General features: G+C 43.6%; 1 protein-coding gene across 3 annotated transcripts in view; it reads left to right on the top strand.

Annotated features, from left to right (window-relative positions):
- CTNNAL1 (catenin alpha like 1) overlaps positions 1–17,586 on the top strand; it is a 417,111-nt gene that overhangs the window by 372,124 nt on the left and 27,401 nt on the right. For all 3 annotated transcript variants that reach the window (XM_077492001.1, XM_077492002.1, XM_077492003.1), the window contains exon 15: positions 16,485–16,533. In XM_077492001.1, the coding sequence (XP_077348127.1) occupies positions 16,485–16,533 (49 nt within the window). The remainder of the gene's footprint in view (positions 1–16,484; positions 16,534–17,586) is intronic.

The following is a 17,586-nucleotide window of genomic DNA, read 5'->3' as shown; positions in this document are numbered from 1 at the left end:
CTACCTATCACAGTTTCGAAGGCCATAAAATGGCAAAATAACACAAAACCCCCCAAATGACCCCATTTTGGAAAGTAGACACCCCAAGCTATTTACTGAGAGGCATGTTGAGTCCCTGAAATATGTTATATTTTGCCACAAGTTGCAGGAATATTACATTTTTTTTAATTTTTTTTGCGCAAAGTTGTCACTAAATGATATATTGCTCACACATGCTATGGGCATAAGTGAAATTGCACCCCAAAATAAATTCTGCTGCTTCTCCCGAGTACGGGGATACCACATGTGGGGGACTTTTTGGGAGCCTAGCCACGTACGGGACCCCGAAAACCAAGCACTGCCTTCAGGATTTAAATATAAAACGCTACCAAAAAAAACTGTTAGCGATCGCAGGGATCAGGCCTGACTCTGCGAACACTGCAGTTATGTGTTTAGTATTTTGTAAGTGACAGTGATCGATCAATACTGCACTTGGGTGGGCTGGGCGGAGGGGCAAAACGCAGGTGCTAGCAGGTATCTGGGCTGATCCCGCTAACCATGCGTTTTTTTGGAACTCTAAACTGCTGGGGACGCTAGTATAGATCTGATCAGATATTGATCTGTTCAGATACTATACCACTACGGGAGGTGTATGCTTTGTGTGTGGGTGTTAGCGGTACTGGCACTAACCTAGCGCTGCCTGGGGCGGCGCAGACCCTGACCCTAAAACCTAATTGATATCACCTGCCGGGTGATCAGTGGGTTAAACCTTTATTGGGTAATAAATGGTGGGTGCCCTGATGTTATAAAAAGCAAACTAACCAGAGTCACCCATAACACTTATACGGTGATCACTGGTGAAATGGTTAACTAGGGGCAATCAGGGTTAAAATCTTTATTAGGTAGTATATGGGGGTCCCTGGCGCTATATAAAAACCTGACGGGGAACCTAAATAACTGGCTAACCAGCGTCACCAGTGGCACTTATACAGTGATCGCTGGTGAAAAGGTTAACTAGGGGCAATCAGGGGGTTAAAACCATTATTGGGTAGTATATTGGGGTACCTAGCACTATAAAAACCTGGCGGTGAACCTAAAAAAAATAACTAGCTACCTAGCGGAACCAGTGACACTAATGCAGCGATCAGAAACGATTGCTTAGTGGCACTGGCAAAAGGGGGTGAAAGGGTTAACTCTAGGGGCAATCAGGGGGTTAAACCTTTATTGGGGGGGATAGGGAGCTACCCTGGACCTAACACTAACTGCCCTGACAGTTTTTACTGTCACAACTGACACTAAATGCAGTGATCAGTAAATAAATGATCACTGCAATCGGTGACACTGTGACTGGGAGGGGAGGGGGGGGGGGGGATTTGTGTGCCTATGTGTACCTACGTGTCAGTGTAGTGTTGGTGCACACTTACTATGTGTTCTCCTCACAATCCGGTCAAAAAGACCGCCCCGAGGAGAATGACATCACTTCCTCCCTGCCTGTGTTTACATTACACAGGCGGGGGAAGCTTCTCATTCGCCAGGAGCGATCGAGAGGGGATGGCCAGAAACCAACGGCCATCCCCTCATCCCGTATCACTCCTGAAGCAAAACGGACCGCCGCAGCCAGCAGGAGGGGGTCCGATCGCACCCCCCACCCACTGGAAGGCAAGCACGTACGTGCTTGTGCCTGTCGGTGCCATTCTGCCGACGTACATTGCCATGCGGCGGTCCTTAAGTGGTTAAAGTGGATCTTTAGGCTCTGAATTAAAATTGGTGGATTTTCAATGCAGAAGATACATGCTTCGTCTCTTCTGCATTAAAGTTACTTACCTGCCTGTCTGCTCCTGTACAGTAAGCTGCGCAAGTGCAGCTCACTGCACAAGTTCGGTAATGCTAAATCAGACAGAACTCCTGCGCAGGAGTGACATCACCTCGGGACGGCCAATGACAGCAGGCGCCAATTGAGACCAGGTAGTTGGCCTCCCAAAGATGTCAGCGGGGAGTTTCGGGTATGGTGCATCGCTGGATTCAAAGCGAGTATAGTTTCAATTTAACGTGAGTTGGTATATGACGCGTACAGTAAAGGATTTCTGCATAGAAGACTGCTTGTACTCCCTCTCCCTGTGCCTGTGTCAAAGGTCTCAGCTGTAATGAGGAAAAACCACTGGCTGAATAATCTGCAAAATCCAACATATCTGGGAGTGTCAATTTTTTCAGTGCCTCCCTGTGTGCTACAGGACACATTAGTGATATAAATGCCGGCTGATGGCATCTTGCCAAAGCGTCATGACGTAGGACGCAGGTTCTGAGGGAGGAAGCAGTGAGAGGTCGGCCGGAGCGAGAAGACGGCGTGCTGTGCGGGAGACAGCTGGGAGAGTGAGAGGCTCCAGCTGGAGGAAACATCCATCCCGGTATCATCCTAGACGCCACCGCTCCGGAGACCGCCCCCCCCCCCCGCTGGATGCCACATGGGGAACAGGCAGGACGAGGATATAGTCCGGGCTCTCCGTGTCCCCGCTGTCTTTCCCCCCTCTCCCCCTCGCCGTTCGGCTCACCACTAGCACCTAGCGCTGAGAAGGGCGCTGAGAAGGGCTCTCAACCATCGCAACCATAAGTGAAGGAGAGGATCGAAACCAAACGGCAACGTGGAGCAGATAAGCAATGTTGAATTTGTGATCTGTGTTGCAGTTGTGCTGAAGGTTTTAAAAGTGATTGGGTGGTCATTGCTAGAGTTGCTGGATCAGGGGAGTGAATGAGCATTCCAAAAATAGCTGTGTGATTATGCAAAGCCCAAGAGCAGACCTGTGGAAAGCTGCAATGGCAATGACACCCCACCGGAGGCTTTAACTGAAACCCCAGCTTGATTGGGCAACATAGTAGGGGGCTATATTAAATATACGGAGTGCAATCTCTTTTCAAACTCCAAAAGAATAAGACATGGCGGCTAAGGGGGATATTTAATTCAATGTTTTTTTTTTTTTTTTTTTTTTTCCCCTTTTTTTTCTTCAATACCTGTTGATCTGGACATGAGGCGGTAAAAAAAACTGGCTAGGGGGCTCCGCTGGTGTGTGCTTCTCTCTGTGTGCTCTTCTGGTCTTATTGGCCCAGACTAAAGATCAAAATACCCTGCATGTTTGGTTAAATAAGTGCTGCGGGGTCCTATACTCTGTGTGTTGTCTTAAAAGACCCCCCTTAAAAACCTAAGAGTGCAGGGGATGGTGGAAGGCTTTATCTAAGGAGGGCACAACGTGGTGTGGGTCCTTTTATTTTTTTATTTTTTTTTATTTTTTTTGGGATGGAATAGGAGTACATCCAGGAACCCACGTATTGAGGGACAATTTAAAACTTTCAATCTTCGTGCAATAAAATGAATAAATCCTCCAAACAGAATGGGGAAGAGGGGGCCTTAAAACCCCAAAAAATACAACTGACAGCGCAATTAAGCAATATCTGACCCAAGGGGGAAGCCCAAAAGGAGAGGGGGCGGAAGAAATACCCCTGAATACAGGAAAAAAGAAGGGTCAAGATAAAAAACAGGGGAAAAGTAGGGAACACTCAAGGGATGACCTTACAACCGAAAGCAAAATGGAGTTGAGTAGAGATGGAGAGCACCAGGGAGTAGACTTGCCTCTAACTCAGCAAGTCCTGAGAGAAATGCTATCTAATCTTGAAGTCGCAATAAAATCAGAAATTGCTCTATTGCGAGGGGATCTGGGCCACCTATTGAACAGAGTGGAAGAAGTGGAGTCTAATATGGAAAAGCAAGCCCTAGAAATAGAAAGAGTAAAAGACCATATTAAATCAATAAATCAGAATCAGAGGAAAATCCTGTATCAATTAGAGGATCAAGAAAATAGAAATCGCAGACAAAATTTAAGATTACGTGCAGTTCCTGAAAGCAAGCAAGAAGACCTGAGGGAGATTATCAAAAATATATTGAATCCACTCCTGGGCAGAGGAGAGGATGGATTCCCCAAAATTGAAAGGGTCCATCGTGTAGGTAGATTAAGGAACGGAGGATTAAATAAGCCTCGGGACATTATTGTCAGATTCAGATTCTGTGAAGATAAAGACAAGATATGGTCAAAATTAAAGGGGAGAGAGGTCTTAAATTATGCAGGGTCAGATCTACAAATTTTCCCAGACTTAGCCGCAGAGACTTTGACTAGAAAGCGGCTTCTGAAACCTCTGTTGGAGCTGATGAAAATGCAGAACATACGTTATAGTTGGGGGTTCCCGGCTTGTCTTATAGGATTTAAGGATGGCAAGACAGCTAGGTTGCGTTTCCCAGACGAGTTGCTGGACTTCTGCGAGAGTTTGAGTATTCAGGCACCGGCTTTGCCAGGCTGGATAGAAGGGGATCCGGGGGTGTTGGAGGGGAGAGGTGGGTGGCTGGGAGGAAGGGAGAGAAGTATGTGAAATTATGTCTTAGCATTTGTGTGGCAGGGGGGGGCTGGTCTGACCACCCCTCCCCCCCCTCTTAGGAATGTCCTGGGGGGGGGGAGGGGATGGGGAGGCCGAAAACTGTTCTGTACCTTAGAATCTACAGGACTTATCGAGGGTCGGGATTACCGGACCACTCTGTGAGCCAAGGGCCAGATTTAGGCCGGGGGAGGGTGGGTGGTGGGACAGAGTGGGAGGGGGTGGGGGGAGGGGTTGGTGGAGGGGGGGGAGGGGGGGGAGAGAAGGGGAGGGTCGGGGGGTAAGGGAAGGGAGAGACAGGGGGAGGGGAGGGAAGGAAAACCTATGGTAGAGGAGGTAAGAAAGATATTCTTATTAGGTAATCTAGAGACTCAATAATGCAAGCCATAAACTTTATGTCATATAACGTCAAAGGGTTAAATTCGCCTAGCAAGAGGCATAAGATATTGAAGGAATTGAGGTTTTATAAAGCAGAGGTAATTTTTTTACAGGAAACCCATTTTTCTCATAAGGCCAATATTAAGCTATATTCAAGGGAGTTTCCTGTGTGGTACTACGGTGATGCGATAACAAGTAGAGGAAGGGGAGTTGCTATTGGTTTCTCAAAGAAAATACAGTTTAATTTAGAAGATAGAATGGTTGACCCGGAGGGAAGGTACCTAATCTTAAGAGGTAAATTAAGAGATATGGAATGTACACTGATTAATATTTATGCCCCTAATCGGGACCCTACAAAATATTTAGAGGGCCTCCTGGGGAAACTAAGAGATTTTGGGAGAGGACCAGTAATCTTGATGGGGGACCTGAATTTTTGTGTCGATCCGGGACTGGATATACGTCCAGGGCACAGGGGACTAGTAAGGTGCAATTAAAAAGAATAAAACAAAAACTTCATAATTGTCAATTAGTAGATGTTTGGAGAGTACAGCACCCAAACGAGAAAGATTTCACGTTCTACTCCCCTGTGCACAGGACGTATTCCCGGATCGATTATATCTTTGTAGACCATAGAACTCTGGAAATGGTGGAAGAGACCTCGATTGGGGTGGTCTCACTCTCCGACCATGCTCCCGTTAGGATGAAGCTGCAATTAAGGGGAGGAGAGCGTAAGCCTTTCACCTGGAGGCTAAACGAAGGTTTGATTCAGGATGCAGAGGGAGAGGAGAAGATCAGTAAAGAATTAGAACAATATTTTTCGATCAACAATACCGGACATATTTCAAGTCAGAATCTATGGGAGGCCCACAAAGCCTATATTAGGGGGATCCTGATATCAATGGGAGCCAGAAGAAAAAAAGAGAGATCAGAAAAAATTAAAACATTGATTGAAGAAATATTTAGAATAGAGCAGCAACATAAAAAACACCCAAATCAGGATAAGGAAATTTTTCAAAAATTGGTAATTAAACGGGATGAATTAAGAACCTTGATGGAACAGGAAACTCAAAAAACGTTTAATCAGCTAGGGATAGGTACTATGGAGATAACAAACCTACTAAATATTTAGCAAGAAGATTACAGAGGGTTAAATCCAGAAATTACATAGGGAAAATTCAGTCAAGTAAAAAAGATATGGTTCACGGAACGAGTGAGATCGCGGAAATATTTAGGGGTTATTACGAGAAGTTATATGCAGTAGACCAGCCTATAGGACTCAAGGTAGAAGAAAAGGAACTAAAAATAGAGGAATATTTGGAAAGAGCCCGATTGACAAAAATTTCAGAAATAGAAATGGAAACCTTAGAGAAACCTATTTCAGAGGAGGAATTAAATAAGGCTCTGATGGACTCAGCATCTGGTAAAAGTCCGGGACCAGATGGGTTTTCTGTATTCTATTTCAAGAAATTTAAGAAATTATTAATTCCCCACCTATGTAATTATTTGAATAATTTAGGGGTTGAGTACGAACTGAGTGAAGAAGCAAGGACTGCTTCCATAACGGTTATACGGAAGGAAGGGAAGAAAGAGACTCTGTGCTCTAATTTCAGGCCTATTTCGTTAGTGAATGCCGAGACAAAGCTGTTTGGAAAAATTTTGGCCAGTAGAATGAAGATTTTAATGAAGTCATTAGTCCATCCCGACCAAGTGGGTTTTGTATCTGGAAGGGAGGGGAGGGATAACGGAGTGAGAACATTGCTCCTTTTGTCCCGGGGTGAGGGGGGAGGGGCCCCGAGTCTACTCCTGTCGATAGATGCCCAGAAGGCCTTCGACAGGGTAGACTGGGGGTTCATGTTCAGAACCCTGGAGACAATGGGTGTGGGACCAAAAATGATCCAAAGGATTAAGACACTTTACTACCGTCCAATCTCAAGGATTAAGATCAACGGTACGCTTTCTTTACCTTTCGAGATGAAAAATGGCACAAGGCAGGGGTGTCCTCTTTCACCCCTGCTGTTTGTGCTATCCCTAGAACCTCTTCTTGCCTTGATTCGCAAGGATCCACGGATCAAAGGAATCTTAATAGGACAAGAAGAGCATAAATTGGCTGCGTTTGCTGATGTGTTATTTTATATTAGGGAGCCAAGTAATACGATGCCTAAATTAATGGAAGCGATAGCACATTATGGCCAACTTTCGAATTTTAAAATTAACATAGCCAAATCGGTGGTACTTAATATCAATACGGGCGAACTGGAAAAAAGGGGGCTTCAAAAAAAATTCTGTTTTCCCTGGCGGAAGGCAATAAATTACTTGGGAATAAAACTTACAATCCCATTAGAGAATTTATTTAAATTAAATTTTGTTCCATTGCTAGATGAAATTAAGAAAGAGTGCAATAGATTGGTCAATAGACCCTTGACCTGGTTGGGACGTATTACTAGTTTAAAGATGTTCATTGTTCCTAAGATCCTTTATAAATTCCAAATGATCCCCATAGAGATACCGAAGTTCTATTTTTCGAAGATTAAGACTCTGTTAGGGGGATTCATATGGAATAAAAAAAAAACTAGAGTCTCCTTCGATATCCTGAAGCGAAGCAAACTTAAAGGGGGACTTGCGGTACCAGATATACAACAGTATTACAATGCTATCGTATTGTCGAGATTAATAGAGTGGGTAAAAGTTAATAATAAGGAAAAAGATGGGTTAACATAGAGAATGTGCTGAGTAAAACACAGTTGAATAAAATAGTTTGGAACCCGCCTAAACACAGGACATTGGATATAGGCACTAGTATATTGACACAAAACACACTTAGGGTTTGGGATAGGGTTTATAAGCATTTAAATAAGCAATATAATTCGCCACTTTTGGAATTAAAAGAAAATGAATATTTCCCGCCAGGGTTAAAAATAAATAGCGGAAACTGGTTGAAAGAAAAGGCACAGGTGCGGGATATTATAAAAGGAGGAAAGATTTTGACACTATACGAGATGAAACACAAAGGGGATCTAGGTAAAATAGACGAGTGGAGATATCTCCAGCTGGCTCACTTTGTCAGAAGCCTACCACAGCCACTAAAAACGGAAGAGGAGTGGTCACCCCTGGAGAAGCTTTGCTTAACAGAAGACTCCAGGGGAACAATCTCTAAGCTGTATGGGCTCCTGGCTGAGGAAGGGGAGCTGGAGAGTCTACCCTATATGCAGAAATGGGAAATGGATATGGGAACACTATGTGATAATAGCACTAAGAGGAAAATTTTTAAACTTATACATAAATCTGCAGTCGATAGCAGAACAGCAGAAATGAATTATAAACTTATTTCCAGATGGTACGCTACCCCAGACAAAATGCATAAAATTGATCCAAGTAAATCTGGGGATTGTTGGAGAGGATGCGGGGAAGTGGGAACAATGGCCCACTTGTGGTGGAAGTGCCCCAAAATAAAGGAATATTGGAAAAGAATATTACACCATATAAGAGAAATTACAAATATCTCAATCCCCGAGGATCCATGGGTGGTTCTATTTCACGGTACGAGGGAGGAAATGAAAAAATATCGGAATTCTTTGGTACCACATCTTTTAAATGCAGCTAAAAGACTGATACCAAAAAATTGGCAAAAAGAGGAAAGCCCAGCAACATGGGAATGGATCGATACTGTGGAAGAGACTTACCGGATGACTAGGCGAAGGGAAAGCCAGGAGGATAGGGGACAGACAGGAGTAGAGTTATGGCATGAGTGGAAAAAATTTAAAAAATCATGGAGCTACGCTGAGCATATCAGATCTTGAGAAGGTTGGAACTTCTACGCATAGGTGGTGGGAGAGGGTTGGCGGGGGGGGAGGGGGGGGGGGAGGTGTAAGGGAGTGAAGAAGGGGAGAAATGGGTAGGGTTGAATTTTATAATGTTTTCTTTTTTTTTTTTTTTTTCTCTTTGTTCTGTTGGTATACCTTTCCTTCTGGATAACAGTAGTTCTTTGTATTTGGGGGAAAAAAAAAAAAAAAAAAAAAGGGGAATCTTTGTTCGGGATTTCAATTAGAAAATAAATGCTACAATGATGTGAAGAAGAGGATAACGTATATGAACGTTAATCTGATTGGACCTCATGAAAAATTCGCTGAAGTAGCAAAAAAAGAAAAAAGAAAAAAAAGAAAAAAAAGAAAAAAAATAAATAAATAAAAAAAAATAAAAATAAATAAATGCCGGCTGATTAAACCACTAGGCCCAGCCAAGGATTGTAATACTGTACCTCTTGGATTCTGAAGATTCTTCATCTGACCGTTTATCTTTACTACAGTGGAGAGGGCATCAGGAGAGGAGAGTTTAAATTGTCTCCAGGGAACATTTTATTTATAAATGGGGACATCATTGCTTTAAGAGTTTGAAGATACAGAAATACTGTATAAAAATTAACCATAGCTGAACAATCTTGACACTACACAGCGAATAGTGAAAAGTCTGTGTGTTAAGTAAAACATGTCAAAATAAAGTTGACAGGAAAAAGGAGCATCACTCTGTGATGCTTTTGATGAATTAAAAGAATTGTATGACGTGCGGGACACATTGACCTGCATAGACAATTCCAAAAGAAATTTGATTTCAGTCGAAACTCTGTCCACCAGTGCATTGTGGAAAAAATCCAAAATGCTGCATTTTGGATGCCTAAATTAAAGGAAATGGAGCTCAAGAAGAAGAGGACAAAGTCCTCAGTGGGCTTAACAATAGTGATATTACCAAATCTCATGAGACTAAAACAAAGTACACACAGGCCGAACATCGGTGGTTCAACAGGAACCAGCTGACATTCGGTCAGTGTGTAAAGCTGTCCTTCTGACAGAAGTCTGTCTAACGGCAGTCCCTCTGTCAGAACATAAAGGCACAGTAGGGGAGATGGCTACACTAATATTGCTTAGTACAGCGACCTCTTTTTAAACATTACATGTGTACCCAACCTTACATCCTAGGCAACAGTGCCTTAATTGCACACCCTTGCTGTTTCTTGATTATACATCACAGGACACAGAACCATAGTAATTACTACGTGGGTTATAGGCCACCTCAGGTGATGGACACTGGCACACCCTAAACAGGAAGTTGCCTCCCTATATAACCCCTCCCACTACTGGGAGTACCTCAGTTTTTTCATCAGTGTCTAAGGTGTTGGTCACAAGTAAAGATGTGCTGTGCTGAGCTTCACTGGAGCGATCCTTGCTGGGGCTAGCTATGCAGCCGGATCCATTATATGTGTCTTTTCAGGCAGACTTGAATGGTACCTGTGCCTCGTGACAGAAGAAAAAAGGTTTAGCTTGTAACGCTTCTCTTTTTAGAGAGCTGTACCCCAGGATCCAGAGCTTTGTTTTTTTCAGGCATAAAGTTTTTACTGGCTGGGTGCTTTACAGGTCCAGGAGTGTGGGTTCCCCGAGGGTCCCCAGTTCCTGAAGGTTTTGTAACGGAGCCCACTGTGAGAGGTGAAGATTGGTTTTTACCATAGAAAATCTTGCGGTGGGAAAGGTAAGTGGAAGTTTCTAAGGAATTTTTAAATTTTCTTATGAAACGTCTCCTTTAAAGGAGTAAATGTTGTCATGGCTAAGAGTCGCCACTGGGGGCTGTATAGAGCCCGTACCTTGTCATGCTTTCCTCAAACATCATGCATTGTCACAGAATCAGCAGGCTTCCCTCCAGCGAGCAGCTCAGATCTCCAGTAAGATTGGAGGGATTTTCTTCCACGAAACACCCCCCACCTGGACAAAGCTCTCCCCCCTCTTTCCTCATAGGGCAAGCCAAAAAAACGATCAGCGATGCCATTCCTTTTTTTTTCACCACCCCTGCACGACGGCTTTTACAGGTCTCCTCACCATCCTCCCCCACACACACACCTATCCCGTCCGATCAGAGACTCACGTGGGAAAACTCTTTTGAAAGGGGGGGGGGGGGGCGTGATGTTACTGAAGGGGCAGAGCTTATCGCGGCATTGGCATCCGCCAACATCCAACACGGGAGTATGTTTAGAAGTGAAATTTTTGCTGCTAGCTGCAGAGATGTCGGAGGGCCACAATGCCAAAAAGGGTCATGTAAGAGGTTGGTGACACTGGCATTCCCTGACACATTTACTAATAGCAACAGGCTGATCGTTGATAGCAGCAGCAGTGGCTGGACTATTGCTCAAGCAGTGGATGCAATTTTCTTTTGGTAGTACCTCTGCTTTTGTGCATCGGGTTAAGCAAAAGGGGACTTGAAACACCCCCAAAATGGGCTATAAGGGTCTCCGTCAAGCTCTGGAAAGCATACTCCTCTCTACAATAGCATCCTCCCCTGAGAGGGGGTGGCTGGTAAGAGTGAGCATCAGGACCATGAAATGTTTGCTACTGTTTTCAACACTGCAGCCCCTGTCTATATTACTGAAGAGGTGTTTTTCCTCAGCCATGATAGGATTGTAAAAAAAGTTGGCATTAAGTGTGGGACAAAATGCGACAGTTTCTCTTCCATTATTCAGGACCCTCAAACTGAGGAACTGTGGGCGGGAGAAGATGAATTCCCTCAGGGGACCGTGAAGAGGCTGATGACTCCTCTTCTGAGGGGTCAAATGCAGAGGGATCAGCTTCACAATCTGTAAGATTGATTGTGCAATTTCTTAATGAATGGTCTACTCCACATTTATGTACCCTTAACTGAGTGTTTGGGTTCACTAAAGCCTCCTCAAGCTGTGCATGCCTTTCCTGTCCATTCATTGCTGGAAATGAGTGGGATCACCCAGATAAGCATTTTTTCCCTCCTAAAAAGTTTTTCACAGTTTATAATATGGAGGAAAAAATTCACTAAAAGTTGGGTATACCAGCAATTAATGCTGCTATATCCTCTGAATAAAAAGTTTGACTTATCCGGCAGACAGTGCTCAAATGCTTAGGGATCCAACAGATAAAAAGTTAGTTTTCCAGATTGAGTGTATAGACCAGTCGGTAGCCCGCTTAGTATGGTCACCACATTCAACTACCTGGAATACTTTGGTTGGATTCTCAAACTAAAGAATTCTTCCTTAAATCCACAAAGAAGGATAAAATACTTGTATCTGATCATAGATACACCCAGAAAAGGGTATTCTTGCCCCAGGCAAAGATCAGCTCCATAAAGGAACTGATTTAGGTGGTCGAAGCAAGATGAATTCTTCTATTCAGCTTTGCTAGAGCTTGTTTGGGAAAGATGGTGGCTTCATTCGAGGTCGTTCTTTATGCTCAGTTTCATTTGAGACTGCTGCAAAACAGTATCCTATTGGCTTGGAACAAAAGGGTTCAAGCTCTAGATATCCCATGTGTCTGACTCCAAAGGTGCGCTGGAGCCTCAGTTTATGGTCAATAACAAAAAATCTGCAAAGGGGAAAATCTTTCCTTCAGTTACCTGGGAAGTGTAACAACATATGCCAATGTTTTTGGGTTGGGGAGCAGTCCTGGAAGAGGCAACTGTCCAAGAGAAGTGGCCCGGATCAGAAATGGCCTTGCCCATTAACATTCTAGAGATTCGGGCAGAGCACTTGGTCCTGAGGGCCTGAACGTTCAGTTTACAGAATTGTCATGCCATGATCCAATCCGACGATGCCACAGCAATGGCCTATATCAATCGTCAAGGGGGCACAAGACGTTGTGCGGCCCAGAGAGAGGTGAATCATAGCCTATCTTGGGCAGAAAACAATGTACTTTGCCTATCGGCAGTCTTCATTCTAGGAATAGAAAATTGGCAGGTGGACTACTTGAGTCGTCGGCAGTTGTAACTGGGAGAATGGTTCGTTCACACCGATATCTTCCTGTCAATATGCCAAAGATGAGGAATCCCAGACGTCTGCATCCAGGTTCAACAAAGAATTTGACGACTTTGTGTCATTAATAAAGGATCCGCTAGCATGCAGAACAGATGCCTTGCTATTCCTGTGGAATCCGTTCTCACTGATTTATGCATTCCCTCCTATTCTGCCTGCGTCCACGACTTCACAGGATCAAGCAAGAAGGGAAGTCGGTGATTCTTGTGGCCCAGGAGATCTTGGTATGCAGAGATCATAAGTATGGTGGTAGGGGTCACATGGACCCTTACCACCATGTCCAGACCTTCTCTCACAATTTCCAGTATTACGGCCTACTAGACATGTGTGCTTCGTTTCGTACGAATCTCAAATTCGTACGAATTTTGAGAAATTCGTACGTTCGGGAGGATCCAAAATACGAATTGCTGTGCGTCCGAATTCTGTACGGAATACGAACTTTTGTCCGTCATTATGCTTATTATGACTTGCAGAAGACTTCTGTGATAGAAGTCAATGTAAATTGCCTGAAGACATCAGTGAAGGACTTTCATCCTCTCTGGGCAGGCTGCCAAGAAAAGAACAAATTGATGCAATGTTTCTTCTTCAATGGGCTGAACTCCCTGTGTAGAAGTTTTCAGTTTAACCATTTAAAGACTAAGACCCCATTCACACCTGTGCGTTTTGTAGCTTGACGCCTGAAGCTACAAAACGCTGGAGGGGAAAAAATCCATTATTCTCAATAGAGATGGTTCACATCTCCACTCCGTGGCCTTAAGCCCTACGCCTGAAGCTCAAATTGCGCGAATCGGGCTGATTTGGGCGTTTTTCTCATTTTAACATTGGTGACCTTTTGCCTTGCACAAATTCTCGGCAAATCGCGGTAAAAAACGCAGTAAAAAAACGCCGCAAATCGCGGTAAAAAACGCCACAAATCGCGGTAAAAAACGCCGCAAAAAACACTTGAAAATGCTACGCTCAAGTGTGAATGCAGCGTTTTTTGCAGCGTTTCTTACCGCGATTTGCAGCGTTTTTTACTGCGATTTGCGGCGTTTTTTACCGCGAATTTGTGCAGGGCAAAAGGTCACCAATGTTAAAAGAAGAAAAACGCCCAAATCAGCCCGATTCGCGCGACAAAAAAGGGCCCGGAACTTGTTTGAGCTTCAGGTGTAGGGCTTCAGGCGACTTGGAGTTGAGATGTGAACCATCTCCATTGAGAATAATGGATTTTTTCCCCTCCAGCGTTTTGTAGCTTCAGGCGTCAAGCTACAAAACGTTCAGGTGTGAATGGGGTCTAAATCTTTTCTGACACTTGTTGCTTACGTAAAAATCCAGTATTTTCTGCTAGAAAATCACTCGGAAGCCCCAAAAATTATATATATATTTTTTTTAGCAGAGACCCTAGGGAATAAAATAGCGGTTGTTGCAATATTTTTATGTGACGCAGTATTTGCGCAGAGGTCTTTCAAGCACAAGTTAGCCCTTTATCACGGTGCAGGTGTCATTGCTGTATGTCACGCTGCTGATGTCAGTGCTCTCTATCACGGTGCTGTTGTCATTGCTGTATGTCACGCTGCTAATGTCACTGCTCCCTAGAGGTCGACCGAAAAAAAAAGGGCTAACTTGCGTTTGAAAGACTTACTGGATTTTTACTTGTAAGCATCAAGTGTCAGAAAAGATTTAGTCTTTAAATGGTTAAACTGAGAACTTCTACACAAGTTCAGCCCATTGAAGAAGAAACATTGTATCGTTTTGTTCTTTTCTTGGCAGCCTGCCCAGAGAAGGATGAAAGTCCTTCACTGAGGTCTTCAGGCAACTTACATTGACTTCTATCACAAAAGTCTTCTGCAAGTCATAATAAGCATAATGAGCAATGTTTTTGCCTTTAAATTCATCGTAAAGAACGTTCGTACACGTTAACGACAATTCGTATTTCATACGAAACAGAATGGAATTTCGGACACGAACAACGATGTACAAATTAATTTTATTATGAATCGAAATGGAACAGAACGAAATGAATTTATTGATGGCGCCCATGTCTACAGCCTACCTTACAAACACTAAATTTAACGGTTTGGCTATTGAGTCCCACATTCTGAAGAAACGTGGGCTGTCAAGTTCAGTGGTATCTACCTTGGCTAATGCAAGGAAGCCGGCCTCCAGACTCACATATTATAGAGTCTGGAAGGCATATGTCTCCTGGGTTGAATCCAGGGGTTGGCACCCCAGGAGGTATGTCATGGATAGAATCCTTGACTTTCTGCAGATGGGGTTAGAAATTAAGCGGGCCTTGAGTACTTTCAAAGGCCAGGTCTCGGCCTTATTGGTATAGTTTCAATGACCACTTGCTTCGCATTCTTTGGTTCGTAGTTTTTTTTTTCAGGGGATAACACAGCTTAATCCCCTGGTTAGGTCACCCCTGAGCCCTTGAGACTTGAATTTAGTTCTTTTGGTATTACAAAAACGGCCTTTTTGAGCTGATACAACATATTCCCTTGGTCTTTTTGACAAGGAAACTAGTTCTTCTGGTAACCATATCCTCTGCAAGAAGGGTATCGGAGTTGCTCTTTCTTGTAAAGAGCCATTTATTATTCACAAGAATAACATAGTATTGCGTCCTCATCCTAACTTTCTACCAAAGGTAGTGTCAGGTTTTTGTCTAAACCAGGATATTGTTCTACCTTTATTTATTTTTTTGCAGAACCCCATTGATGTGTTGAGAGCAGTCAAGGTCTACTTAAAGGCGACTGCTCAGATTCGAAAAACTGATGTTTTGTTAGTGTTTCCTGAAGGTCCTAAAAGAGGACAGACCGCATTGAAATCTACTATTTCTAAATGGATTCAGCAAGTATCTCTTCAGGCTTATGGTTTAAAGATGAGGAATTCACCCTCTCAAATCAAAAGCACACTCCACTAGGACTGTTAGTGCTTTGTGGGGGTGCATCACCAAGCTTCCATGGCTTCAAATCTACAAGGCCTCAACTTGGTCTTCAGTCCATACATTAACCAGATTTTATCGGATGAATGTAAAAAGGCATGAGGATATCGCCTTTGGGCATAATGTGCTGCAGGCAGCAGTATAACGCCCCCAGTCCCATGTTGTCTTGTCTCTCCCTCCCCTCAGTTGGCTCTGGGACATCCCACATAGTAATTACTATGACTCTGTGTCCCGTGATGTACAATTAAGTAAATAGGATTTTTAGAACCGCTTACCTGTAAAATCCTTTTCTTTGACATACATCACAGGACACAAAGGTCCCTCCCCTGTTTCTGTTATACACGTGTATTGTGTTGCTACAAAAACTGAGTTAGTCCCAGTAGTGGGAGAGGTTTTATAGGGAGGCAACTTCCTGTTTAGGGTGTGCGAGTGTCCATCACCTGAAGGTGGCCTATAACCCACATAGTAATTACTATGGCTCTGTGTACCGTGATGTACTTGAAAGAAAAGGATTTTAGAGGTAAGCTGTTATAAAAATCTTATTTTTTCTGGGTGAAAATTGTCTCTGGTACAGAAAGTGATGGAAAAGCCAAACTTTTGAGTTGTTCCAGGAACAGATGGTGATGAAAAATCTTCCAATGAGGACACCTGTTCTGGTAAAAAGAGGGGATATCCCCCTCCCTTTGGAGATATTTTTCTCTTACATCCTGCTGTGTTTGGGACAGGCTGTGAGGCGAAATGTCCCTGACGGAACATTAATGCAAAATGTTAAAGAAATCTTGCAATGCTAGAATCATGGCGGCTGGCATTTCTGATTTCTAACTTTCGAAGTCAATTACCCGGAACAACTATACAGATCATATGCATACTTATTCTGAATCTGTGACGCAAGAAATATTAAAACTAGAGTCAAGCAACATCTATTTTAAGGTCAGCCATATTTATCTCTTTTCTTAATATGTAATCTTTCCTCTGCAGAGGTGAAGGTTTGTTGAAGACTACCCAAGACTTATTTCATCAAGCAGAGGTAAATCAGTGCAGCTGTGATATTTTTATATAAAACATATATATAATATGTGTGTGTATTTATTGGCATATAACACACCTGAATTTTGGGAGGGAAGTTTCAGGGAAAAAAATAGAATTTTGAATAAAGAACTTTGAAGCAAAATAAGGGTCAGTGCCCATCAATGCAGCCTCACCATTGCCCATCAATGCCCATCGGCAGCCTTACCTCAGAATACTGCTTCCTCGGAGTGGACAGGGAGGGGGCAGGATGAGCACCATCAGATTACATACAGTGAGAATCTCCAGTTTACGCGGAAGCCTGTTTAATACAAAATCCCACCTCCTGGACCGGCTTCTATGATAGACAGAACACTGGTCCAATGCCAGCCCAGGAGACGGGACTTCCTATTACAGAGACTGCTTAGTAAATGGGAGATTCTCGCTGTATGTAAACTGATGGGGCTTCATGTTCCAGCTTTGTCTGCCATTTACATCCCAGGTGTGGACAGACTAAATCAGCAGGCCATGCCTGTATATGTGGGACTAAGTCCGTACATCCAGAAGAGTTCCAGAACTTGTGCCACTGGTGAGGGTTGTGAGATGTGAACCTCCTGGCTCCCAGATTCATCAACAAACTGGACAGGTTTATTTGCATGTACTTTGAGCCTCTAATGAAAGCAGTGGATACTCTGATGACTTCCTGGCCTCATCTGCTTTGCAGGTTTGAGATAGAGGGCATTCCAGTGATACTCCCCGTTCTAGACTGGCCCAGTCTCCTGGCAGATGCTGCGTGGCAGGGTTTGCCTGATCAACCTGGTCTTCTGTTCCAAGGATTGATTTTAAGAACCTGCTTCAGGGTCACTGGCTGTACCAGCATTACTGTTGAAGGTCAGCTCTTGAATGGCAGGATCCTCAATGACTCAGTGATTCCCATAATGTTAAAAGCAAGAACATCCATGTTCCTCAAGATTTGCCATCTGCATGGAAGGCATACTTCACTAAATGCAGAGAAAACCCCTTCAACAACAAATCCTGACCTTTTACTATTAGACCTGGTTTAACAATTGGTTAA

Source organism: Lithobates pipiens, unplaced genomic scaffold, assembly GCF_037356315.1.
Source record: "Lithobates pipiens isolate NorthernLeopardFrog02 unplaced genomic scaffold, aLitPip1_a1.2 Scaffold_19, whole genome shotgun sequence".
Taxonomy (NCBI): domain Eukaryota; kingdom Metazoa; phylum Chordata; class Amphibia; order Anura; family Ranidae; genus Lithobates; species Lithobates pipiens.
This window is presented reverse-complemented; position numbering and strand designations above follow the sequence as displayed.